General features: G+C 43.4%; 2 protein-coding genes and 1 long non-coding RNA gene across 3 annotated transcripts; 2 read left to right on the plus strand and 1 right to left on the minus strand.

Moving 5' to 3' along the window:
- Positions 1–1,875: 1,875 nt before the first annotated feature.
- LOC106603974 (uncharacterized) lies at positions 1,876–2,854 on the plus strand. The gene is made up of 2 exons (XR_001328552.3): positions 1,876–2,231; positions 2,539–2,854. It is a non-coding gene; the product is annotated as an uncharacterized LOC106603974 (long non-coding RNA).
- A 1,635-nt stretch (positions 2,855–4,489) lies between these two features.
- Positions 4,490–6,330, plus strand: znhit3 (zinc finger, HIT-type containing 3). The gene is made up of 5 exons (NM_001140621.2): positions 4,490–4,648; positions 5,317–5,354; positions 5,521–5,586; positions 5,792–5,878; positions 6,047–6,330. The coding sequence occupies exons 1-5, from the start codon at positions 4,581–4,583 to the stop codon at positions 6,214–6,216; spliced, it is 429 nt and encodes a 142-aa protein (NP_001134093.1). The 5' UTR covers positions 4,490–4,580; the 3' UTR covers positions 6,217–6,330.
- On the minus strand, positions 6,327–27,998 carry myo19 (myosin XIX). Its single transcript, XM_014198281.3, has 24 exons — positions 27,686–27,998; positions 23,739–23,892; positions 22,968–23,116; positions 22,561–22,674; positions 22,287–22,419; positions 21,993–22,062; positions 21,637–21,739; positions 21,384–21,480; positions 21,098–21,174; positions 20,895–20,985; positions 20,532–20,700; positions 20,006–20,079; positions 19,612–19,733; positions 17,958–18,071; positions 17,419–17,595; positions 16,708–16,848; positions 16,468–16,575; positions 16,143–16,213; positions 15,726–15,805; positions 13,723–13,883; positions 9,819–9,948; positions 8,470–8,555; positions 7,726–8,055; positions 6,327–7,513 (listed from the first exon to the last, which is right to left on the minus strand). The coding sequence occupies exons 1-24, from the start codon at positions 27,731–27,733 to the stop codon at positions 7,400–7,402; spliced, it is 2,913 nt and encodes a 970-aa protein (XP_014053756.1). The 5' UTR covers positions 27,734–27,998; the 3' UTR covers positions 6,327–7,399.
- Positions 27,999–28,000: the final 2 nt, after the last annotated feature.

Below are 28,000 nucleotides of genomic sequence, written 5' to 3' on the forward strand. Positions count from 1 at the left end.
AGTTCTTGACATTTTCCAACTTGACTGACCTTCATGTCTTAAAGTAGTGATGGTCTGCCATTTCTCTTTGCTTATTTGAGCTGTTCTTGTCATAATATGGACTTGGTCTTTTACCAAATAGGGCTATCTTCTGTATACCACCCCTACCTTGTCACAACACAACTGATTGGCTCAAACGCATTAAGAAGGAAATAAATTCCACAAATTAACTTGTAACAAGGCTCACCTGTTAATTGAAATGCATTCCAGGTGATTACCTCATGAAGCCGAGAGAATGCCAAGAGTGTGCAAAGTTGTCATCAAGGCAAAGGGTGGCTAATTTGAAGAATCTAAAATCTAAAATATATTTTGATTTGTATAACACTTTTTTGGTTACTATATGATTTCAAATGTGGTCTGTCATAGTTTTTATGTCTTCACTATTATCCTACAATGTAGAAAATACAAAAAGTAAAGAAAACCCCTTGAATGAGTAGGTGTAACCAACATTTTTATTGGTACAAAACAAATATTCAAAACTCCTTGCACACACTCTTGGCATTCTCTCAACCAGCTTCACCTGGAATGCTTTTCCAACAGTCTTGAAGGAGTTCCCACATATGCTGAGTACTTGTTGGCTGCTTTTCCTTCACTCTGTGGTCCAACTCATCCCAAACCATCTCAATTGGGATGAGGTCAGGTGATTGTAGAGGTCAGGTCATCTGATGCAGCACTCCATCACTCTCCTTCTTGGTCAAATAGCCCTTACACAGCCTGGAGGTGTGTTTTGAGTCAGTGTCCTGTTGAAAAACAAATGATAGTCTTACTAAGCCCAAACCAGATGGGATGACGTATCGCTGCAGAATGCTGTGGTAGCCATGCTGGTTAAGTGTTCCTTGAATTCTAAATAAATCACAGACAGTGTCACCAGCAAAGCACCCCCACACCATAACACCTCCTCCATGCTCCATGGTGGGAACCACACATGCGGAGATTATCCGTTCACCTACACTGCGTTTCACAAAGACACGTCAGTTGGAACCAAAAATCTCAAATTTGGACTCATCAGACCAAAGGACAGATTTCCACAAGTCTAATGTCCATTGCTCCTGTTTCTTGGCCGAAGCAAGTCTCTTTTTCTTATTGGTGTCCTTTAGTAGTGGTTTCTTTGCAGCAATTCGACCATGAATTTGCCTGATTCACGCAGTCTCAGACAATCAGTTCTCCATGACAACACAATCATAAACAACAGAGTAGGGCTGGCTAATAAGTCCTTCGTTTTAGGGTTATGCTCAGGTAAAACAATATTCTTGAAGATTGGAATGACTGGAATACTGATAGACTTTGTTTTTTAATGTAAGGAAATAATTTAATCGTAATATTATATGTAGTAGAAAGCGGTGGGTTAGAAGAAGCCTACATAACCAACCCATAAAGTAAAATGTAACATCCATATATGGCCAGCTATGTAAACTTTAACATTGATTTATCCTGCAAATAGATGTCGTTCTATTGGAAACATACACTTTTGTCTTCTTCTAATGCCTCATAAGGTAACTCTGGGTTAAAGTAATCTAAAAGGGGAAAGTCATCTAAAAGTAACTGAATGTAAACAGATTACGTTACTGAGTTTGGGTAATCTAAAAGTTACATTACTGATTACAATGTGGACAAGTAACTAGTAACTGTAACGGATTACATTTAGAAAGTAAGCTCCTCAACCCTGGTAGTGTAGTGGCTTTGCTGGCATGCATAGGGGGGGAAAAAAAACAAGGAGAACACCGCCTTGTAAAACGAAGGGATCTTGACATGGGCCAATCAGAAGGGATCTTGACATGGGCCAATCAGAAGGGATCTTGACATGGGCCAATCAGAGTCGTCTCTTGATCATGTGACGTTAAGAATAAAAACAGTGAGTGACATCATCTGTTTACTTCAGCTTTTGCACCGTTGATAGACTTCATTTAGAGAACTGTACTAGCAATATTTGCCTCTCCTAAAAAATTATGGCAACAGACATTGAAATATTTGCTTTTTTCGAAGAAGCACACTACGATCAATACGATTACTACAATTTAGCCGAATATTCATGTCACGCTGGTGGAAAAGGTAGAACCAAGAGAGAAATCGGACTGAACACCAATCGCCATATCCCTGCTGGACACGAGAGAAAAATTGCTGAAAAATATCAAAACAGTGAACTCAAACGCAGGAGAACCAAAAGTTCATCATCTTGATGGACTCTGTGTCAGGTAATGTTGTAGAACTACGAAAGATCTAGAAAATGGGATGAAAATTAAGCAATTTTAGTGCAAACAATGTTGCGCATAAACATGTCTGTTCGTGTCTTTTTTTTTTTTTTTGCCTCTGCGCTGTTGTTGTTCTTGTCCAACTGCCATTTTAAGACGGAACAAAGAACCGTGTGCATTGCATTGGGTGGAGTTTTTCACATTATGGATCAACAGCATTTCTACCCAATAGCAAATCTAACTGTTGTTCATGTTGACCTTATAATGTATATTATAGTTGATTTATGTATTTTATCTCCCTTCTATACAGATCTCAAACCTAGTTGAAGATTGAACTGGAACATGGTCCAAATATGTATTTTTGCCTTTCCTGACCCTTCTGACCCAGTGAACAGAGTTGACTGTGACTGGCCTGCCAGGAAACATACCTTGGCAGTTAGTTTCGAGTGCACTCCTTTTCCACATGTTGCACCCCTGTAAGTGGTCTCCAGTTACAGCAGTGTGCAAGAATACATGGTTTTAAATGGTTGAAGACCTCTCTAGGACTATTATGCTGTTATCATACTGTTTGGTTTAAAGTGTAAAAAGTACTGTGTTGTGAATAAAGAGATGACGATTTAAAAGAGGCTTGAAGTTGACCCTCATTTATCTGATCTAAATACCTCTATGAAATACGTCTTGCCTATTTTACCCATATTTTCTGTTCTTTTAGCAAAAAAAGTAGTGTGTGGTTCTAGTAGAAGTAATTAACTACTGAAAATGCTGCCACAATTTGAATTTAGTTCAACTAGGTATACCACAAAGCTACTGCAAAATGTAATTAAATTACTAGTTGAACTATACTGAATAAAAATATAAAGGAAACAATTTCAACGATTTTACAGAGTTACAATTCATATAAGGAAATCAGTCAATTGAAATAAATAAATTAGGCCCTATGTGGAGGTCCTGGGCTGGTGTGGATACACGGTGGTCTGCGGTTGTGAGGCCGGTTGGATGTACAGCCAAATTTTCTTCTTACTGTAGAGAAATTAACATTAAATTCTCTGGCAACAGCTCTGGTGGACATTCCTGCAGTCAGCATGCCAATTCCACGCTCCATCAAAACTTGAGACATCTGTGGCATTGTGTTGCACATTTTAGAGTGGCCTTTATTGTCTCCAGCACAAGGTGCACCTGTGTAATTATCATGCTGTTTAATCAGCCTCTTGATATGCCACACCTGTCAGGTGGATGCATTATCTTGGCAAAGGAGAAATGCTCACTAACAGGGATGTAAACAAATTTGTGCACAAAATGAGAATAAGCTTTTTGTGCATATGGAACATTTCTGGGATCTTTTATTTCAGCTCATGAAACTTGGGACTGACACTTTACATGTTGCGTTTTATATTTTTGCTCAGTGTACATTTACTGTAGTTCACTACTCCCCATCACTGACAAATTTGGTATGAATCCCAAATGTAAGACAGTCACCTCGCTCTCCATCTCCTCTCTTAGCCTCTTCACTTTCTCTATCCGTCTTTCCACTTCTTTCTTATTCATTTTTACCATTTGTCTTCATCAGTAAGACTTTTTTTCCCTCTCTTAAATTGTGCTTTCTTCCCCTTCTACATTTGGAGGCACTGGCAGTGCAACTGTCCTTGTGGCAGTTAGCCTAGCGGTTAAGAACTTTGTGCCATTAACTGCAAAATTAGCTGGTTCAAATCCCTGAGCCAGCAAGGTGGAAAAATCTGCCGGTTCTGCCTATGAGTAAGGCAGTTAAATGTGGAAGACATATACCAAGTCAAGGTCCTAAAGGCTTCTCAACAGCTTCTAGCCATAATACTCCTGAACAGCTAATCAAATGTCTACCCAGACTATTTGCATTGTCCCCCCCCCCCCCCCCCCCTCTCTTTTACACTGCTACTACTGTTTATTATCTATGCATATTACCTCAATTACTCGACTAACCTGTGCCCCTGTACATATAGCCTCGCTACTGTTGAGGTACTGCTGCTCTTTAATCATAAAAAAAATATATATATATATATATTACTTATCTATTTTTTACTTAACACTTATTTTTCTTAAAACGGAATTGTTGGTTAAGGGCTTGTGAGAAATAAAATGTGATTTGATTTGATTCAATTGAAAGCATTCACCTGAGATTACAGTAGGTATCCCCTTTACTCACGCTGGCCTGTTCCCTAAAGTATTGTTTCTAGGGCGAGTGGGCCGTACTTTCACCCCTGATTACGTTACGTTGGGTTTTCCTTTTTACCAACATGTGTCTGTTTTGCTAGCTAGCTAGTTAGCAGTCGACGCGTTAGAATTTTGTTCCCTGCTCATTTTGTTTAAAATATAATCAAAATGCAGATCTGCAATGTGTGCAGTGGAGAGACACCCAAATACCGATGTCCGGCCTGTAGAATCAGATAGTGAGTATAATTTATTCTTGTTTGTACTTCTGCATATATATATATTTTTTAAACAGCTAGCTATCGCTACTAAAGCGACAGAATTTAGCTAGCTAACGTTACCGTTACTAAAACTACAGGATTTAGCTAACTACCGTAACTAAAGCTACATCATTTAGTTAGCTACCGTAACTAAAGCTACATAATTTTGTTAGCTAACGTAACTAAAGCTACATAATTTAGCTAGCTAGCTAACGTTACTTAAGCTACAAAATTTAGCTAGCTAGCTAACGTTACTAAAGCTACATAATTTAGCTAGCTAGCTAACGTTACTTAAGCTACAAAATTTAGCTAGCTAGCTAACGTTACTAAAGCTACATAATTTAGTTAGCTAGCTAACGTTACTAAAGCTATATAATTTAGTTAGCTACCGTAACTAAAGCTACATAATTTAGTTAGCTAACGTTACCGTTACTAAAACTACAGGATTTAGCTAACTACCGTAACTAAAGCGACATCATTTAGTTAGCCAACGTTACCGTTACTAAAACTACAGGATTTAGCTAGCGTAACTAAAGCTACAGAATTTCGCTAGTTACTAAAGCCACACAATTTAGCTAGCTACAAAACATGCATTATGATTTGTCTGTCATGTTCTGTTACATTTTTTTTGGTCCTTTGTTTTTCAGCTGCTCTCTCAGTTGTTACAAGACCCACAAGGCCAATGGTAAGAACGTTTGTTGTTTTTCCATTATAGTAGTATCTAAAGTCTTGGAAGTGACTATCATTCATATAACTTTACACATGCCTATACAGTAAATAGTAATAGCTGATAACATACGTTATCACACTTGTTTGTGACATGGGTCTACCATCATGTTTCCTTTTCCCAGATACCTGCCAGCCCCTTAAACAGTCAGTGCCTCCTGTTCAAGACCATAATGGATCATACAGCAATGGTAGGACATAATGGTCAATGTTATACCTAGAACCTTCTCATCAATTCCCAGGAATGTACTCGCGTTTGGTGAGATGTTCATAAGTTGAACATTGCAGACAGAAATATGCTTTATTCGTTGGGACCCATTTCCTATCAGGCAGCACATTTATGTATCACATTTGTATAAAATACAGCAGTTTGATTATACACTCTGATTTTGTCAGTTTCAGCAGAGGATCCCTGGACTGTTGAAGATCTCCTTGACGATGACCATACAGATAAAGTACCACTTCAGAGGCTACGACGATTAGGTACTAAACGCCTTTGATATTTCAGTTTGCACTCTGAACTTTTAAACCCATTTTAAACTTACTGGGTATATAACTGTCATTTGGCTGCCATAGTTTCCACTAATACATTAATGGATAATGTTGTTCTGACATCTTTGCTGTAATATCTTTGTTTATGCTTCTCTACAGGCAAGTCGGAGGAGCTGAGAGAGCTGCTCCGAAACCCCCATCTCCGTCAGCTGATGAGCTCTTTGGACGCGGCAGACAGCAAAGCAGACGCCATTAAGACCGCAATGCAAGAGCCTCTGTTTGTTGAGCTATCAGATCAATGCTTGCAGATTGTTGAGCAAAACTATTAAAATGTATTTGCAGACGGAGCTGAGCAGAATACACACCGAGTCCATAATTCATGTTCACTTTGACAAAAACAATGAAATCCTCAGTTTCTTTCTGTGTAAATAAAACTGTATTCCAATTTGTTGAATATTTATTTTAGCTTGTCTTTGCAATACTGTAGCTCCAACTAGCTAAGTCAGATCTTTAAAAAGGGGTTCTCGGTACAGCTATATAAACACCAAGTAGCTAGCTATGTTTCATAACACATTTGATCTGGGTATGGCTTTGAATGCCCTTAAACAAACACCATTGTTTAGGCAGTTCAAAATAAACATAATTCAAGGTGGGTTACAAAATATCAGTTACTATAGTAGCAGATTGGGACAAGGCAAAAGGTAACTACTGTAGTGGCAAAATACAGGTCAAAGTATACAATCCTTTTCGGGCAAATAAACATCATGGCATTAAGCAATGTGGCACATCAATGGTTCCTTTCAAATAAATACAGCAAAACGTTAGTGTTTCTGTCATGCTGTTTGGTTTAACACTGAAGCGATCAGCAGCAAACTGGTTGACATTGATTATAAAGCTTGTTCAAAGACATACTATTCCCTTGTGTGCAAAACACTGTAGTGTACCTCTTCTAATAATGATCTCATAATGAAGCTTGTGCCATAAAAATAGACTGGATTTGGTGTAAATGCCCAGCTTTCCCTTGATCTGTAGTTAACTTTGCTAAAATTACACTTAGATTTGGTCTGTGAGCTCAAGTGTATGGAATACAGATTTAAAAAAAAAAACAGAATGTGGTTTAAACAACATGTATCCCTGATGAAAATAACAATTTCCCTCTGAATACAGGCCTGTCAATAACTTAAATGCAGCAATATCTAAAATTAAACATTACAAAGGAGTACAAATATCCCAAAGGAACATCTTCCCATAAATAAAAATGCCAAGTTCACCAGCAGTACATTCTTGAGTTGAATGCCACAGATTTTGAGAAAGGCACCCAAGTGGTCATAAAGCCTGAGACTTTCAACAATGATCAAATATTTCCAATATGGCAGCTAAAGCACTACAAAACAATTTCTCCTGGTCCATTTATCTCCATCTACAGTACTTATCAAAAGGTGCGGTTATATGATTGAGGCAGCTCACTTAAAAAGTGCTGGATATAAATGATGAACATAGAATGGATCCCACTCAGGTGCTCTCTAGCAGTATCTGGTTTAAGCCTGTCACTCCATCACGCTTGTGGTCTGGATGCAGATCAGCGTAGAGCAGTGGAGATCGCTGGTAGTGGAGCTTAATAGACCCCTAATGAAGTGGGAAAGGACCACAAACAACATTCACAATGGATTTGTACAGAAATTCAACAATACAGTATCACATGTGAATGCAGGTGGGAATTCTCTGGTTGAGGGGGTAGACCTGGGTCAAATACATATATGTATATTTGAGGTGTGCTCGACTTCACTTGCCTCAAGTATTACAAATATTTGTCTGGAGGGGAGAGATAGTGGTCTTACCCTGGGCTGAGCCCTGATGGAGGCAACCCCCTGCTTGAATTGGTTGGTCTCCACCTTATACTCCCTGCTCCTGAAGCAGTGTCCGTTGAGGCAGGCCATGACAGACATCATCTTCTGGAAGCCAGTAGCAGTCATGGACACAGTGATAGTGGGGGCTGAGGCCAGAGCCAAGCCCATGGGCCAGCCTCGCACCATGACGGGCTCCTGGATGCTGGAGAGCTGCACCGAGCCCCTGGCCCGGAGGATGGGGTCCAACTCTGGTGGCATAGCCTCCTCCTGAAGATCCTCTGCGTCATCCAGCTCTGCTTCAGCCAGGGCGTCCATCAGCGCCTGCAACACGAGGACAAAGTCTGTACAGTCACAACTCCTGTACTAGCTTTTCCTTCTTGCATGTCTGACAAGGACCATCACCATGAAAAAAAAAAAAAAAAGACGACTGTTTTTAAATGGGTGTATGGTGTATTTTCTTTTAATGAAGCAACCGTTAGTATTTTAACATTTCAAATATCAAATTAATTCATTCCTGTAGGAAAGGAGAAATTCCTACATAGAAGAAACCGACCACTTGAGTTAAACACTGTCCTAGAATTCAGACAGCGAGGATGGGAGCCACTGAATTCAAGAAAATCCATGCGTGCCTCCTATTTTAATTTACCATTTGTTTAACGAGGAACGATCCTTGAGGTTAAAAACCCATTTTGTGCAAGGGTGACCTAGCGAGAAGCCAGCAGGACATCTACTCACCCTCCATTTCCTCCAGGACCTCTGGAGGACTATGGCTGCCCTGTGCCACCTCCGGACCGCTCTCCTGACCAGCCATGACCGCACCACTGCAGGAGGAAGGAGAAGCGATCAGATAATGATACAGCCACAGAATTAAAAAGAACATTATTACATCGTATCTCTATAGATCCGTCACAGACAACCGTACATTCTATACATGCACTATTTTGTCTTAACAGCTGTGTCAAATGCTGTCATTTGTATAAAAAGGAACACTTTATCTGGATTAAATCATCGAGATCTGATCACCAAAGGTATATCTAGATATTAACACCAATGTGACTCAGAGGAAACATATGGTCAAGGTGTTGTTCAGGTGAGCTTAAGTTGTTCTGTTTCTTCATAAGGATTCAAGTACAGTAACCCGTAGTCATCTGAACAGAGTCGCAGGCTCTACCATCTGGTGCCTCTTGGCCAGACAGACAGGAACAGCCAGGCCAAGATGGGCCCCCTAGACAGTGACACAGCCAGGCCAAGACGGGCCCCCTAGACAGGAACAGCCAGGCCAAGATGTGCCTCCTAGACAGGAACAGCCAGGCCAAGATGTGCCTCCTAGACAGAAACAGCCAGGCCAAGATGGGCCCCCTAGACAGAAACAGCCAGGCCAAGATGTGCCCCCTAGACAGAAACAGCCAGGCCAAGATGGGCCCCCTAGACAGAAACAGCCAGGCCAAGATGGGCCCCCTAGACAGAAACAGCCAGGCCAAGATGGGCCCCCTAGACAGAAACAGCCAGGCCAAGATGGGCCCCCTAGACAGAAACAGCCAGGCCAAGATGGGCCCCCTAGACAGAAACAGCCAGGCCAAGATGTGCCTCCTAGACAGAAACAGCCAGGCCAAGATGGGCCCCCTAGACAGGAACAGCCAGGCCAAGATGGGCCCCCTAGACAGGAACAGCCAGGCCAAGATGGGCCCCCTAGACAGGAACAGCCAGGCCAAGATGTGCCTCCTAGACAGAAACAGCCAGGCCAAGATGGGCCCCCTAGACAGGAACAGCCAGGCCAAGATGGGCCCCCTAGACAGAAACAGCCAGGCCAAGATGGGCCCCCTAGACAGGAACAGCCAGGGAGAGCCAGACCAAGACAGGACACAGACAGGAACAGCCAGACCAAGACAGGACACAGACAGGAACAGCCAGACCAAGACAGGTTACTGTACATACAGCAGTGAAGCTGTGTGCCATGCAATGATCTCCATTTGCATAACAGACGTGATGGCAGAGCCAGTTGGAGCGAGGCCATTGTTACGGAGCGCTATACTGTGACCTCTCCCTCTCTCACAGACTGCTAGGGATTTAGGTCTTGACCTTACCTGCTTGGATGAGGGTGACGGCCCGTCTCATGGCGTGACGTCTGCGTTGTTTGTACCTGTGCCAGCAGCACTGGATAGAGAAGGCCCTCTGGGAGCACACCCGGTTCCTGTGTTCCTCCAGCAGCTCCAGCTATAGATTAGATCAGTACTGAGGATTAGGCCTATCCCAGACTCAGCCCACAGTACACTGCTTATAGACAGGACAACTGTCTGGAGGTCACCTACTTTGATTCATAGCCCACAGGGGCCGAGGCATCAGTCTGTTAGCCCCATAAACATCCTATTAAATTCCTATTCTATTGTCAGCCCATGGTGACAAAGAGTCCGCAGACTATCGGGTCCGCTTTGACCCATCTCACTGGGCAGACGTCAGTTCAGCGTTTAGTTTTGATTTACAATTGATTTTAGTTGTCAACTAACGTGAATTCAAGAAAACATTTGAACCATCTCATTGGATTTAGACTAAAAAGACGTGTCCGAAATTCCTTTACGTTGATGGATTAGGGGCCTTAATATACGACTCACACTTACTACACTGAACAAAAATATAAACGCAACATGTAAAGTGCTGGTCCCATGTTTCATGAGCTGAAATAAAAGATCCCAGAAATGTTCCATATGCACAAAATGCTTATTTCTCTCATATTTTTCTTCACCTGTGGGATCGTCTGAGACCAGCCACTCGGACAGCTGATGAAACGGAGGAGTATCTCTGTCTGTAATAAAGCCCTTTTGTGGGGAAAAAAACTCATTCTGATTAGCTGGGCCTGGCTCCCATGGATTACCACAGATAACACTGCTACTCCTACTGCTCTCTCCTCGTCTGCCCACGTGTTCTCGCATACCCCGAGAGCATCTGGCCAGCGGGGTGGTGGCACTGGAATCCTCATCTCTCCCAAGTGGACATTCTCTCTTTCTCCCCTGACCCATCTGTCTATCTCCTCATTTGAATTCCATGCTGTCACAGTTACCAGCCCTTTCAAGCTTAACATCCTTATCATTTATCGCCCTCCAGGTTCCATTGGAGAGTTCATCAATGAGCTTGACGTCTTGATAAGTTCCTTTCCTGAGGATGGCTCACCTCTCACAGTTCTGGGTGACTTTAACCTCCCCACATCTACCTTTGACTCATTCCTCTCTGCCTCCTTCTTTCCACTCCTCTCCTCTTTTGACCTCACCCTCTCACCTTCCCCCCCTACTCACAAGGCAGGCAATACGCTTGACCTCATCTTTACTAGATGCTGTTCGTCCACTAATCTCATTGCAACTCCCCTCCAAGTCTCCGACCACTACCTTGTATCCTTTTCCCTCTCGCTCTCATCCAACACTTCTCACTTTGCCCCTACTCGGATGGTATTGCGCCGTCCCAATCTTCGCTCTCTCTCTCCCGCTACTCTCTCCTCTTCCATCCTATCATCTCTTCCCTCTGCTCAAACCTTCTCCAACCTATCTCCTGATTCTGCCTCCTCAACCCTCCTCTCCTCCCTTTCTGCATCCTTTGATTCTCTATGTCCCCTATCCTCCAGGCCGGCTCGGTCCTCCCCTCCTGCTCCGTGGCTCGACGACTCATTGCGAGCTCACAGAACAGGGCTCCGGGCAGCCGAGCGGAAATGGAGGAAAACTCGCCTCCCTGCGGACCTGGCGTCCTTTCACTCCCTCCTCTCTACATTTTCCTCTTCTGTCTCTGCTGCTAAAGCCACTTTCTACCACTCTAAATTCCAAGCATCTGCCTCTAACCCTAGGAAGCTCTTTGCCACCTTCTCCTCCCTCCTGAATCCTCCTCCCCCTCCCCCCCCTCCTCCCTCTCTGCGGATGACTTCGTCAACCATTTTGAAAAGAAGGTTGACGACATCCGATCCTCGTTTGCTAAGTCAAACGACACCGCTGGTCCTGCTCACACTGCCCTACCCTGTGCTTTGACCTCTTTCTTCCCTCTCTCTCCAGATGAAATCTCGCGTCTTGTGACGGCCGGCCGCCCAACAACCTGCCCGCTTGACCCTATCCCCTCCTCTCTTCTCCAGACCATTTCCGGAGACCTTCTCCCTTACCTCACCTCGCTCATCAACTCATCCTTGACCGCTGGCTACGTCCCTTCCGTCTTCAAGAGAGCGAGAGTTGCACCCCTTCTGAAAAAACCTACACTCGATCCCTCCGAAGTCAACAACTACAGACCAGTATCCCTTCTTTCTTTTCTCTCCAAAACACTTGAACGTGCCGTCCTTGGCCAGCTCTCCTGCCATCTCTCTCAGAATGACCTTCTTGACCCAAATCAGTCAGGTTTCAAGACTGGTCATTCAACTGAGACTGCTCTTCTCTGTGTCACGGAGGCTCTCCGCACTGCTAAAGCTAACTCTCTCTCCTCTGCTCTCATCCTCCTAGACCTATCTGCTGCCTTTGATACGGTGAACCATCAGATCCTCCTCTCCACCCTCTCCGAGTTGGGCATCTCCGGCGCGGCCCACGCTTGGATTGCGTCCTACCCGACAGGTCGCTCCTACCAGGTGGCGTGGCGAGAATCTGTCTCCGCACCACGTGCTCTCACCACTGGTGTCCCCCAGGGCTCTGTTCTAGGCCCTCTCCTATTCTCGCTATACACCAAGTCACTTGGCTCTGTCATATCCTCACATGGTCTCTCCTATCATTGCTATGCAGACGACACACAATTAATCTTCTCCTTTCCCCCTTCTCATAACCAGGTGGCGAATCGCATCTCTGCATGTCTGTCAGACATATCAGTGTGGATGACGGATCACCACCTCAAGCTGAACCTCGGCAAGACGGAGCTGGTCTTCCTCCCGGGGAAGGACTGCCCGTTCCATGATCTCGCCATCACGGTTGACAAGTCCATTGTGTCCTCCTCCCAGAGTGAGTGCTAAGAACCTTGGCGTGACCCTGGACAACACCCTGTCGTTCTCTACTAACATCAAGGCGGTGACCCGATCCTGTAGGTTCATGCTCTACAACATTCGCAGAGTACGACCCTGCCTCACACAGGAAGCGGCGCAGGTCCTAATCCAGGCACTTGTCATCTCCCGTCTGGATTACTGCAACTCGCTGTTGGCTGGGCTCCCTGCCTGTGCCATTAAACCCCTACAACTCATCCAGAACGCCGCAACCCGTCTGGTGTTCAACCTTCCCAAGTTCTCTCACATCACCCCGCTCCTCCGCTCTCTCCACTGGCTTCCTGTTGAAGCTCGCATCTGCTATAAGACCATGGTGCTTGCCTACGGAGCTGTGAGGGGAACGGCACCTCCATACCTTCAGGCTCTGATCAGGCCCTACACCCAAACAAGGGTACTGCGCTCATCCACCTCTGGCCTGCTGGCCCCCCTACCTCTGAGGAAGCACAGTTCCCGCTCAGCCCAGTCAAAACTGTTCGCTGCTCTGGCACCCCAATGGTGGAACAAGCTCCCTCACGACGCCAGGACAGCGGCGTCAATCACCACCTTCCGGAGACACCTGAAACCCCACCTCTTTAAGGAATACCTAGGATAGGATAAAGTAATCCTTCTAACCCCCCCCCCCCCTTAAAAGATTTAGATGCACTATTGTAAAGTGGTTGTTCCACTGGATATCATAAGGTGAATCCACCAATTTCTAAGTCGCTCTGGATAAGAGCGTCTGCTAAATGACTTAAATGTAAGTGGGTGGACTTGGCTCCCAAGGGGAAGGCCTATGCCCTCGCAGGCCCACCCACAGCTGCACCCCTACCCAGTCATGTGAAATCCATAGATTAGGGCCTAATGAATTTATGGATTTCATCATATGAACTGTAACTCAGTTAAATCGTTAATTTTATATTTCTGTTCAGTATACATAACTGGACTTCAAGAGTATTAAAATCTCATTGATTTGATAATCACATTCAACCAACTATGGTGCTGAAGGCCAATACAACACTGACCATGGAATTAGTCAGGAACACTTTGGTCCTGCCGCAGTGCACCAGCGAGCTGCGGGCCTCGTTGTCGATATGGCGTGAGGGGTCGAGAGAGTGACTTAACACCACCCTGAGAATATCAGCCACAGCCAAACCAAGAGCGTCCTTGTTGTCCGCCTCCAATCCTGAGAGAGAGCGAGAGCCAGACACACACAGAGAGACAGAGAGACATAAACAGACTGACATCTATATGAAGGACTGCATACAGACACACACACAGCAGAGTCCCAACACATTTTACATGTCAATCCAAGACACCATAGTCTGCATGTCCCGAAACACTGACCAGATTTCTAACCACAGCTGATAAATTTAATTCAAGGTAGCACTTAAAAAAAAATGGTTGCTTCAAGGTTAAAGTGAATGTTGTCGACCCATTTGGTTTCAACTGCCAAACCACACAATGAATGAATGCACAATGAATGTATAAACACTTGATGGCATGCCTGTAAACCATGATATGAGGTAAAACTATGTAGATGTTGAGAGCATACCACGGCATTTAGGTTCTAGAGCTATAAAGTGTCACCCCATAACAATGGACAATTAGCATAACACATATTTCCATTCTGGAATACAACCAAATAGCGTCAACTTGACAGCGCGACAGATAATTCATTTTGACAGCAAGTCAGAGCCAGCGGGGAACGTCAGAGAAAGAAATAGCACAGCATGCAATGAAGAAATTGCTTAAGCATGCGTTTTACCTGAGAGATTATAAAATAGTTGGAAACATATTTTAGAAAAGTCAACTCTAAGGAGCTCCAGAGTAGGAGGGGAGAGGATCAACTCTAAGGAGCTCCAGAGTAGGAGGGGAGTACAGGATCAACTCTAAGGAGCTCCAGAGTAGGAGGGGAGAGGATCAACTCTAAGGAGCTCCAGAGTAGGAGGGGAGAGGATCAACTCGAAGGAGCTCCAGAGTAGGAGAGTACAGGATCAACTCGAAGGACAGGAGAGCTAGCAGAGAGAAAAGAAAAGAGCCATCAACAAGAGAGAACAAAGATAGCAGAAACCCCAGCTGTATTCATTCTGATAAAACTATTGACCCAAGAGTTCACTATTCAACGGTTTGTTTTCTTTGGAGTTAATAGTGTCTTCAAAAAGTATTCATAACCCTTGACTTATTCCATATTTTGTTGCGTTACAGCCTGAATTAAAAAAAATTATGAAATATACTGTATATAGAGCTTTTCACACCTGGATTGTACAACATTTCCCCATTATTCTATTCAAAATTCTTCAGGGTATGTCCAATTGGTTGTTGATAATTGCTAGACAACCATTTTCAGGTCTTGCCATAGATTTTCAAGCAGATTTAAGTCAAAACTATAATAATTCGGCCACTCAGGAACAGTCTTCTTGGTAAGCAACGCCAGTGTAGATTTGGCCTTGTGTTTTAGGTTATTGTACTGTTGAAGGTGAATTCATCTCCCAGTGTCTGGTTGAAAGCAGACTCAACCAGGTTTTTTTTTTTAAAGATTTTGTCTGTGCGAAGCTCCATTCTGTTTCTTTTTCATCCTGAAAACCTCCACAATCCTTAACGATTACAAAATACCCATAACATGATGCAGCCACCACTATACTTGAAATATGGAGAATGGTACTCCGTAATGTGTTGTGTTGGATTTGACACAAACATAACACTTTGTCTTCAGGACAAAAACGTAATTGCTTTGCCACATTTTTTACAGTATTACTTTAGTTCCTTGTTCCAAACAGGATGCATGTTTTATAATGTGTTTTTATTCTGTACAGGCTTCCTTCTTTTCACTCTGTCAATTAGATTAGTATTGTCATTTAGATTAGTATTGAGAAGTAACCACAATGTTGTTTATCCATCCTCAGTTTTCTCCTATCACATCGATTCAAAAAAAAAAAAAAAAAAGTTAAAGTTAAAGTTTAAAGTTACCATTGGCATAACGCCACCAAACACTATTACAGTACATGTCTCCTGATGTCAGACTTACCTTTCTCACCAGCTCCTTGAGAAAACAACGTCAAGTTGGAAATCAGTCCATAACGTTGTGTGAAACTCGTATAAGGAATTCTGCACAGAGAAACAAAAACATAGTGAGATGGAAAGCGGCAGTCTAAATCAAGAGGAGATTTTGTTCAGTATAACCCGTGTCTATCTGGGTCAGTGGTACTGATGACAGTGCCTCTTGTGTAGTTGTGCAGAGGTTCAAGCCCAGTTCAGGAAAGGGATCTGCTCTCTATAGTATTGCAAAACATCCGGAAAACCAGGTTGGAAGATCCCTGGAATTAGGAGGGAATAAGCAAGAAATCCAGAATCCTCCAACCAGGATTTCTGGAAAACCTGGGAAAGATACTTGAAATTTGACACCCCTAACTCTGTGCAATACATCATCCCCCTCTGACCTTACCTTATTGGAAAGCCTGCTGCACTGATGTGTATGGTCTCTACAATCCCACAGGCCTCCAGTTGCATAATGACCTAACAATGAAATCATAAAATGAATGAAATCATAAAATATAGCTTTATAAGAGAGTTGTAGAACATATTAAATAAAAAATATGATTTGCCTAGTGACCAATATCCGAGTTATCAATTGCACATTTCCTTTTCCAGTTATCAAATGTCATGATTGTGTTCCAAGAAGATGAAAAACATCTACTGAACAAAGACGTGATGATGATTCATGCGTTCTCATGGTTTGTTACCACGTCAAAGCAGTCTCTTTCTCCTACCTCCTCCTTTTTAAAGGTGAGAGGCCTGCAGTCTGTGTTGGGTTTGATGCAGCGGGTGTAGTGAGGAGTGGTGCTGTGTAGAATCTTCATTAGACTCTCCAGAGAGTTCTATAGGGAGACAATACCATCCATAAAATATGGAACAAGAGAACTCTGAGGAATTCCAGAACAAGTGAATACCACAGAAAGAGATAGGAATCCTTTTGTTGTATTGTCGAACATCTAGGATGTTTACCTCACCTTGAACTTAGAGACCACAGTGACCACTTGTTTGAGTCCCCTGGTGCCTTGACCCGCTGGGTCTCTGTCAGCAAACAGCTGGTGAAGCAGAGGGTTCTCAGACTTCTTTAGCAGGTGGATTAGTTCTGGGGGCACTGGGTCCTATAGAAGGGAGAAAGGTGCATTTTAGAGTCTTCTCATAAAATTAAGTCTTGCAATGTCCTTTTGGCTATGAAGTACAGTGCATTCAGAAAGTATTCACACCCCTTCACTTTCTCCACATGTAAATTGGATTTCAGTTTTTTATTTTTAATACATTTGCAACAAAAAAAATTTTAAAACAGTTTTTGCTTTGTCATTAGGGGGTACTGTTTGTAGATTGATGAGACTTAAAACATTTTTTAAAAATGTAATCCATTTTAGAACAAGGCTGTAACTTAACAATATGTGGAAAAAGTTAAGGGGTCTGAATACTTTCCAAATGCACTGTATGTATGGTCTTAATTAAATCTCCTCATGAAATTAAGTCTTGCAATGTCTTCTGGTTATGAAGTATGTGGGGCTAGCATCTTCCACAGACTTCCATACAGTAGTGTCTGAATGGACCAAACATGTCAGTTATCCATTATAGAATCAGCACAGGCAGGTCTTGTAAATAAAAAAAAAAAGTGTTTTTTTGCTATCAACTATAAAATGATTAGCAGCACCTTCCACAGCATTGTTCCAGCGTACCTTGTTCTTCTCCATCATGCCGTCTATCTGGTAGGAGACTTTGCCAGCATAGTGAGCCACAGTGAAGTGGGGCTGCTTGCTGAACTTGTCCCAGCTCATACTGCCGTTGTCAGACAGCTCTTTCTCCAGACGAACCCTGAACTGCTTGGCGTCGGAAGCTCGGTTGAGAAGGCATTCCTGAATGGATGGATGGGTTAACAGACAGAGACATGTGAATAACAGAAACAACCAAAGACCTTGATATATTGTTTCTGTACAAAAATCACTTGATTTTTTTTTTTTTTTTTTTTTTTTTTTTTAAAAGGTAGCTCTAACGCAGTATTCTAGAGCGGTGGATCCCAACTCCGGGCCTCCAGTACCCCCAACAGTACATATTTTTGTTGTGACCCCGGACAAACACAACTGATTCTACTTGTCAACTAATCATCAAACCCATGTTGAATCAAGTGGAATCAGGTGTTTCTGTCCGGGGCTACAACAGAAATGTGTGCTGTTGGGGATACTGGAGGACCGGAGTTGGGATCCACTAACGTACACACCTCATTGAGGAGAGAGAACACTCCAGTGGGGATGCCCTCTATCAGATCCAGACAACCCTGGTTGTCCTGGTATTTAACAAACGACCACTCCAACCCTTCTGAGACGTACTCCTCCTAAGGGTGAGAGACTTCACTGTTGAGCACTAGACAACCCAACGCTAGACAGACAACCCAACGCTAGACAGACAACCCAACGCTAGACAGACAACACAAGACTAGACTAGACAAGACAAGACAACACTAGACAAGACAACACTAGACAAGACAACACTAGACAAGACAACACAACACTAGACAAGACAACACAACACAACACAAGACAACACTAGACAAGACAACACAACACAAGACAAACACTAGACAAGACAACACTAGACAAGACAAGACAACACTAGACAAGACAACACTAGACAAGACAACACTAGACAAGACAACACTAGACAAGACAACACTAGACAAGACAACACTAGATAAGACAACACAACACTAGACAACACAACACTAGATAAGACTTTTTTTTTTAAAGGTAGCTCTAACGCAGTATTCTAGAGCGGTGGATCCCAACTCCGGGCCTCCAGTACCCCCAACAGTACATATTTTTGTTGTGACCCCGGACAAACACAACTGATTCTACTTGTCAACTAATCATCAAACCCATGTTGAATCAAGTGGAATCAGGTGTTTCTGTCCGGGGCTACAACAGAAATGTGTGCTGTTGGGGATACTGGAGGACCGGAGTTGGGATCCACTAACGTACACACCTCATTGAGGAGAGAGAACACTCCAGTGGGGATGCCCTCTATCAGATCTACTAGACAAGACAACACTAGACAAGACAACACTAGACAAGACAACACTAGACAAGACAACACTAGACAAGACAACACTAGACAAGACAACACAACACTAGACAAGACAAGACAACACTAGACAAGACAAGACAACACTAGACAAGACAACACTAGACAAGACAACACTAGACAAGACAACACTAGACAAGACAACACTAGATAAGACAACACTAGACAAGACAACACTAGATAAGACAACACTAGATAACTAAAGAAAACACTTTCCTACGCTCCAAAGTGTTACACACCCTCTGGCTCATTCAGAATGGGAACATCCAGTCCTGTCACGGTCTAGTTCTACGCAGGTTAACACTCTGAGACCGGAGGCTAGAGCCGTACAGCCCCCAAACAACTCTGGACCTCGAAGCCAGACTCACTGCTTTTTTTTTTCTCTTCTCTTCTTCCATTGTTCAATTAATAAATCAGGGTAGAACAGAAAAGCAGTAGGCTCCGGACTTCGTAGGGTAAGAGTTGAATACCCCTGATGTAGAGGGTAAACTAGAAAAACACAGTTCACGATTTCAACTTGGAAAATATTAATTTAGCGTAACAACTACCTGTTGGGCTTTGGAAAATATTAATTTAGCGTAACAACTACCTGTTGGGCTTTGGAAAATGTTAATTTAGCGTAGCAGCTACCTGTTGGGCTTTGGAAAATGTTAATTTAGCGTAACAACTACCTGTTGGGCTTTGGAAAATGTTAATTTAGCGTAGCAGCTACCTGTTGGGCTTTGGAAAATGTTAATTTAGCGTAACAACTACCTGTTGGGCTTTGGAAAATGTTAATTTAGCGTAACAACTACCTGTTGGGCTTTGAGATAGTGGGCTACAAAGTGCTGCTGCAGTTTCTCGTTGGCGTAGTTGATGCATAGCTGTTCCAGGTTGTTGAACTGAAAGCACTCAAAACCATAAACATCCAGCAGACCTGGGGGGGGGGGGGGACAGAGAGAGAGAGAGAGAGACAGACAGACGAGAGACAGAGAGACAGAGAGAGACAGACAGACGAGAGACACACAGAGAGAGAGAGAGAGAGAGACACAGAGAGAGAGACAGAGAGACAGAGAGACAGAGAAAGAAACGTAATAAATTCTATTTAGCAGACATTTTATCAAACCCACTTAACCAGAGAGGGACAAGCAAACAAAGGATTAATGTTTAATATGGGAGAGATTACGTATTACAAATCTACTTATTTACCTATGAAATTGCACCAGGTAGAGTTGTCTGCACATATGCTGTCGTTGATGAATGTAACCAACCATTCAAATAATCTGTTTGGAAAAATTAAAAAACAAATAAACATTCAGTACACATTAAAATGGCTGATTCCTTTGTAGTTACAGTACACATTAAAATGGCTGATTCCTTTGTAGTTACAGTACACATTAAAATGGCTGATTCCTTTGTAGTTACAGTACACATTAAAATGGCTGATTCCTTTGTAGTTACAGTACACATTAAAAGGGTGTGATATTTTCAGAATGAAGTTGATGAGGGAGAGGACAGGTAAGTCTTTCATCACAACAGACAAGAGCTGGACCTCATCCCAAACGCATGCTTCTAATAAATATTCACTCTCAGAATCTACTTTAGGGGAAAAAAATGTAAAGTATTCAAAATCACAACCTGGTTCAGATCTGAATATTTATGTCAGATTTTTAACTTAGGAGTGATTATAAAGAGGTTCTGAAGGAAATATGTCCTCTCTGTTGGTCAGACTCACTGTGCATAGATGACCTTTGCGAGGCAGTCCCTCCTGACACTGCAGTCTGCCAGGGAGCAGGGCTTGAAGAGAGCACTCTGCTTCCCTGCCCTCAGGGTCCGTACCCTGAGGCATGTCTGCAGTTCCTCCACTGGGACACACAGCAACGATGCACAACGCTGCATAAAGTCTACAGGATAAGACAGGAGGGCTCATGTAAAAACGGTCTTCAAATGAGATTGATTAATTGATTGTTGAGACCACGTTGGAGCCGAACTGATGTCTTAAAAGGTACGAGAACGGAGTCAGACAACAGTTTAAATCGAACTGAAGTCTAAAACGCCAGAACAGAAAGTTGATCTAGTGTAATATCAGATTAAATACCTTTGGATTTCTCCTCGAGGTCACAGGGTTGTGATTCATCCATGGCAGAACAGAAAGTCACGTTCCCCAACTGAAGAAGACCTGCTAGTATCTGTTAAGACAACAGGAAGTTGTGGTAGAAATGTATTTATGAGTGATTATGTGGAGACAGAACAGAATCTACTTTTGGACTCATTTAGGTGATTTAGTTTATATCATTCTACCCTAAATATATGTCCCTGCATCTCTGCATTGATGCCCAGGTGTAGCATAGCCTCTACAGTCTCATCAAAACAATCCTCTGCAAAACAAGAAGACAAAGAGAAGAAGAAGACAAAAAGAAGAAGACAAAAAGAAGAAGACAAAAAGAAGAAGAGCAAAATCAGAAACTGGGAACATTGACCTGAATAGAATAGAAATACATGGTACCTTTACATTCAATACATGCAACCGATTAGAAGCTATTGTTTTCAATCCCGTGGCTGGAGGATGAGGACACAACAAACGTACCTTCCAATGTCTTTTCAGCATTTGGAAGCCAGTCAAAACGTTGGTCATGTGACATCTTCCACTCCCTCCTCTGCTCATCGCTGCCTCCTGTCATCATCTGAATAGAATGTCAATATATATATCACAATAAATGTATTGACATGTACCGAGGCCAGGCGCACACACACACACACACACACGATATTACTTAATTTACAAACATTAACTTAACTTAGAATTCATCTTTATAGTGAAGAGTTTGTCTTTAACTTGCCTGGTAGAATATGTGAAAGTTTCTCTCATTAGCTGGTTGTCCAGCTACCCTGGTCTTCTCCAGTAGGTATGTTTGTACTGATGCTCCCACCAGCAGCTGAGACCTGGACAGATGACAAAGACATTTGATTGAACGGGGCGCTTGGTTGTGTCGTCAGCACAAAACAGCCTTTTCAGTTAGATTTACTGTGATGTTCTCATACCTCGTTAACTTATTTATTAGGAGTCTGCAGTGATAGCACACTAGTCTGCTCCCATATCTGTTGGTGCCATCTTGTCAAATATTACAGTCATAGTCATCAATGACCACTTGGCTAAAGAGGACTGATCTAGAAGCAGATACACAACCAGACATACCGGTTGAGCTGGAGCTGGATGTACTTCCCAAAACGACTGCTGTTGCTGTTTCGTAAGGTGCAGGCGTTGCCTGTATAAATAAGGGGTCCAGTAAATAAAAGCATGGAATGAGAACATCGAGCAACAACAATCATCATCATGTCAACTGGATCAACACATCAAAGACCACATTGATTAGCTAGATCCATGCACCTTTATTCCAATATTGGCTAAGTTGTTGATGATTTCATTTAAAAAATAAAATAAAACAAATAAAAGTTGATATTCGAAAGTAAAACTGGTTTCCAGTCTCACCGAAAGCCTCCATGATGGGGTTGGAGTCCAGTACCCTCTTCTCTATCCTCTCCACGGTGTCCTGACTCTTCAGCAGAGAGGAAGACGCTGCTACCGTGGCATAATACTTCATAAGGCAACGAGAGGTCCATGTCTGGTCAAGAACAAAGACAGTGATTTGAAATAATTCAGGGTACTTTAAAAACATATGTTAAACTTCCATTATTGACACTTCATAATAGTGTAATAAAAGGACCGTAGATATTTTATATCCACCATTATTGATTAAGTTTACCTTTCCTGCTCCGCTCTCTCCGCTGACCACCAGAGACTGGTTCACGGGCTCCACCTGGCCTTGTACATTCCTGTAGGCCTCCTCCGCCACTATGAAGATGTGGGGTTTGGACTCCTGGACAGACAAAGAAATAAATATCAGAGACAGTTGTGTTGTAAGAATTCATGAAATGTGACTCCTTTCCGTCAGCATTGACCCTTCCCTCTGTTTTTAAATTATTAAAACATTAAATTTACCCAAAAAACTTTGTTTCATGAGTTACAGTAACTAGGCACTAAAATTAAAGATCGATAGATAGGTAGATAGGTAGGTAGGTAGGTAGGTAGGTAGGTAGGTAGGTAGGACATGCTATAAACCAAAAGGCCATGATAATACCAGTGATAAACAGGCTAATGGTTGTACAGTACCTGTGGCTGTGGAGCACAATGGTACTCCTTCATCACATCCAAGGAGTAGAGGTCAGGGACTGGCTGGAAAGGGTTGAGGGCCACCAGGGTACAGCCAGCATGGGTGTAGAAAACCTTCGCCCTGTACCTGGCTTGTAGGCATTTCAGCACTAACCACAGAAAAACACACAGGGATTTACACAGGGAACAAACAGGGAACACACACACACACACACACACACACACACACACATACACAGGGAACACACACACAGGGCCACACACACACACACACACACACACACAGGGAACACACACACACACAGGGAACACACACACACACACAGGGAACACACACACACACACAGGGAACGACACACACACACACAGGGCCCACACACACACACACACACAGGGAACACACACACACACACAGGGAACACACACACACACACAGGGAACACACACACACACACAGGGAACACACACACGCGGACACACACACACACACACACACGGGAACACACACACACACACACACACACACACACACACACACACACAGGGACACACACACACACACACACACACACACACACACACACACACACACACACAGGGAACAACAAGAAAACAGAAAGTTTAAACTAGTAGCTATAATAACATGTTCAAAAAGGAACCATCGTTTAAAGTCCCGAGGGAATTTCAGTTCCAAAGCAAAACAAGCTTGACTGCTGGTGAGTCATGTCTGGCTCTCTCCAACACAGAGGTAGCCATGGCTTCGGGTCCTACCTGTTGTTGGGGTCACGGGGTTGACTTTGGTGAGGTCATCGTAAGTGTGCAGTTGGCCCTCGTCTATGAGGAAGGCCTTGACCTCTCCCTCCAGTGAGTCATTTAGAGACTTCCTGTGAGCATGTCCAGACTTCTTCCTGACTCCTCCTTTCACCTGTGGTAACCATGGGAGAGAAGACCAGGGTAAACACCAGCGGCCTGTACTATTCCACAGGAACGCAGGTCTGTATCATAACAGGCGTTAGCATTAAATGAGGGCTTTACGCTGAGATTCATCTAATAAGACTTTTAAACAATTACTACAAAAACACATTTACTTGAAGAACAGTTCAGATGCTACATTTGGTAACAGAATGAAGGCTCAAACGTGTTTTTGTAAAATGTTCAGCGGTAATTGTTAAGAGTAGTACTTATGCATAGTTGTATGATTCATTTAACTTTTAAATCATTGTTTTTTTAGTTTGACATACAACATACATTTTAGAGTGAAAATACTGAGTCTCAGCATGACTCTGTTACTGCATACACAATTCAAAAAAATATTTTTATTCCAGCACAAAAAAACAGACTGGCCTACGGGACAAAACAGACTGGCCTACGGGACAAAACAGACTGGCCTACGGGACAAAACAGACCGGCCTACGGGACAAAACGACAAAACAGACCGGCCTACGCCACAAAACAGACCGGCCTACGCCACAAAACAGACCGGCCTACGCCACAAAACAGACCGGCCTACGGGACAAAACGACAAAACAGACTGGCCTACGGGACAAAACAGACTGGCCTACGGGACAAAACGACAAAACAGACCGTCCTACGCCACAAAACAGACCGGCCTACGCCACAAAACAGACTGGCCTACGCCACAAAACAGACTGGCCTACGCCACAAAACAGACTGGCCTACGGGACAAAACAGACTGGCCTACGGGACAAAACAGACTGGCCTACGGGACAAAACAGACTGGCCTACGGGACAAAACAGACTGGCCTACGGGACAAAACAGACTGGCCTACGGGACAAAACAGACTGGCCTACGGGACAAAACAGACTGGCCTACGGGACAAAACGACAAAACAGACTGGCCTACGGGACAAAACGACAAAACAGACTGGCCTACGGGACAAAACGACAAAACAGACTGGCCTACGGGACAAAGACGAGACTGGCCTACGCGACAACGACAAAACAGACTGGCCTACGGGACAAAGACGAGACTGGCCTACGCGACAACGACAAAACAGACTGGCCTACGGGACAAAGACGAGACTGGCCTACGCGACAACGACAAAACAGACTGGCCTACGGGACAAAGACGAGACTGGCCTACGCGACAAAAAGAAAACAGACTGGCCTACGGGACAAAGACGAGACTGGCCTACACCACAAAAGAAAACAGACTGGCCTACACCACAAACTACGGGACAAAGACGAGACTGGCCTACGCGACAACGACAAAACAGACTGGCCTACGGGACAAAGACGAGACTGGCCTACGCGACAACGACAAAACAGACTGGCCTACGGGACAAAGACGAGACTGGCCTACGCGACAACGACAAAACAGACTGGCCTACGGGACAAAGACGAGACTGGCCTACGCGACAACGACAAAACAGACTGGCCTACGGGACAAAGACGAGACTGGCCTACGCGACAACGACAAAACAGACTGGCCTACGGGACAAAGACGAGACTGGCCTACGCGACAACGACAAAACAGACTGGCCTACGGGACAAAGACGAGACTGGCCTACGCGACAACGACAAAACAGACTGGCCTACGGGACAAAGACGAGACTGGCCTACGCGACAAAAGAAAACAGACTGGCCTACGGGACAAAGACGAGACTGGCCTACACCACAAAAGAAAACAGACTGGCCTACGGGACAAAGACGAGACTGGCCTACACCACAAAAGAAAACAGACTGGCCTACGGGACAAAGACGAGACTGGCCTACGCGACAACGACAAAACAGACTGGCCTACGCGACAACGACAAAACAGACTGGCCTACGCGACAACGACAAAACAGACTGGCCTACGGGACAAAACAGACTGGCCTACGGGACAAAACAGACTGGCCTACGGGACAAAACAGACTGGCCTACGGGACAAAACAGACTGGCCTACGGGACAAAACAGACTGGCCTACGGGACAAAGACGAGACTGGCCTACACCACAAAAGAAAACAGACTGGCCTACGGGACAAAGACGAGACTGGCCTACGCGACAACGACAAAACAGACTGGCCTACGCGACAACGACAAAACAGACTGGCCTACGCGACAACGACAAAACAGACTGGCCTACGCGACAACGACAAAACAGACTGGCCTACGCGACAACGACAAAACAGACTGGCCTACGCGACAACGACAAAACAGACTGGCCTACGGGACAAAACAGACTGGCCTACGGGACAAAACAGACTGGCCTACGGGACAAAACAGACTGGCCTACGGGACAAAACAGACTGGCCTACGGGACAAAGACTAACTGCACCACAGCTTCTGTCAGGAAACTACAAAAACAGTTGTAGGTTAAGTCTATTTACATTCAACAAATAAACATTTAATCTCCAGCTACCTTGCTTATCCTAAGTGTCTAGTTAGTGTGTTCTCTAGACATCTTTATTGGATTGGTTAAATCCTACCAAATGCTTGAAATGGCGCTCAGTTAAATATAGCTCTTTAGTCTGGCAACAGATGCATGAAATATGTGCATTTTGCCTCCATGTGTGCAGAGGCTTATTTAGTTTTTAAATGTATATACCATCAGCATTGTCGTGATACAATCGTTTTACCTTATCATAACAAAACAATCATGATCTATTTACCTTTTTATTTGTCATGTGAAACTTTGTAAAATTGTGTGTAGCTTCAAATCACTTTATTATTATTATTTTTTTTTTAAACTATGTTCCTCATGAAATGTTTGTTGAGCACTAGATAGGATAAAAGTATGAGGCTATAATGGGGTGCATTTTTTCTGCTCCATTGTCAATGTTTAAATGTTTGTATTCAATTGATTGTAACAAGTGATGATTGCATGCCACTAATTGAAAACTGTCAGTAAAGGTTGAAACTAACAGTCTTGGAGATCTTTCAAAAGGCTGAATGAAGCCAACTCTAGATTACCGAATTGTATAAATTATATGAAACTGTGAGGAGAGCATACATGAGCTACACAGGTGTGGCAACAGCTAGGCAAAATGTTACTGTTCTAGACCCGTTTCCCAAACTCTGTCCAGGTGCACGTTTTTGGTTTTTGCCCTAACACTACACAGCTGATTCAAATGTTTTATTTATTTTTATTTCACCTTTATTTAACCAGGTAGGCAAGTTGAGAACAAGTTATAATTTACAATTGCGACCTGGCCAAGATAAAGCAAAGCAGTTTGACACATACAACAACACAGAGTTACACATGGAGTAAAACAAATATACAGTCAATAATACAGTAGAAAAATAAGTCTATATACAATGTGAGCAAATGAGGTGAGATAATGGAGGTAAAGGCAAAAAGGCCATGGTGGTAAAGTAAATACAATATAGCAATTAAACCAATGGAATGGTAGATTTGACAGTAGATGAGTGTGTAAAGTAGAAATACTGGGGTGCAAAGGAGCAAAATAAATCAATAAATACAGTAGTAGTAAATAAATCAAAGCTTGGTGATGAGTTGGTTATTTGAATCAGCTGCTGGGAGGGAAAAAAAACTAAACGTGCCCCAGGACCAAGTTTGGGAGACCTGGTGTAGACAACATGTATCTATGTAACGCTACACAAGCCCCTTTACTCAGAACAATAATAAGATAAAGCCGACATTAGTTAATAATACATTCAGACGTCGATTCATTGAGAGATTTGGAATTCATTAAAAACACTTTAAATACAACTAACTAGCAAAGTGCTCAAAAGGCCCAGTGTTGTCGCCTACCTTTCCCCCATGTCCATTTCCTATGCGCTGACTCTTCTCAGAACTCATGGATTTGGAAGTTGTCCCGCCGCCTCTTGCAAAGTAGTAGAAAAGCGATGCTGTTGTCAAGGAGTTTTTTTCCCCTTCTTGACACCAGGCAAAAGTGAATCAGACTTTTATATAGTTTAGACGTGTAGGATCCATAGTCTGACTATTCCGCCGCCATTTGACATGGGATGTGAAACTTTCCCTCTATCATAAAATTCCACAGTGAAGGACAGAAACTCTTAACCCAGCTCGTTCCGCACACACCGGCTGTTACGACAGGAGCGGAGT

The sequence above is a fragment of the Salmo salar genome, chromosome 04 (genome assembly GCF_965601325.2).
Source record: "Salmo salar chromosome 04, fSalSal1, whole genome shotgun sequence".
NCBI lineage: Eukaryota > Metazoa > Chordata > Actinopteri > Salmoniformes > Salmonidae > Salmo > Salmo salar.

What these genes read in the sequence shown, in the direction of transcription:
- znhit3 (NM_001140621.2), top strand. Translation starts at nt 4,581, where the DNA reads ATGCAGATCTGCAATGTGTGCAGTGGAGAGACACCCAAATACCGATGT. An exon ending in CCGGCCTGTAGAATCAGATA is followed by an intron (nt 4,649 to 5,316) that starts GTGAGTATAATT and finishes TTTGTTTTTCAG; the next exon opens with CTGCTCTCTCAGTTGTTACA. An exon ending in CAAGACCCACAAGGCCAATG is followed by an intron (nt 5,355 to 5,520) that starts GTAAGAACGTTT and finishes TCCTTTTCCCAG; the next exon opens with ATACCTGCCAGCCCCTTAAA.
- myo19 (XM_014198281.3), bottom strand. Translation starts at nt 27,733, where the DNA reads ATGAGTTCTGAGAAGAGTCAGCGCATAGGAAATGGACATGGGGGAAAG. An exon ending in ACTATCTCAAAGCCCAACAG is followed by an intron (nt 18,072 to 19,611) that starts GTAGTTGTTACG and finishes TCTCACCCTTAG; the next exon opens with GAGGAGTACGTCTCAGAAGG. An exon ending in GCATGATGGAGAAGAACAAG is followed by an intron (nt 16,849 to 17,418) that starts GTACGCTGGAAC and finishes TCCCTTCTATAG; the next exon opens with GACCCAGTGCCCCCAGAACT.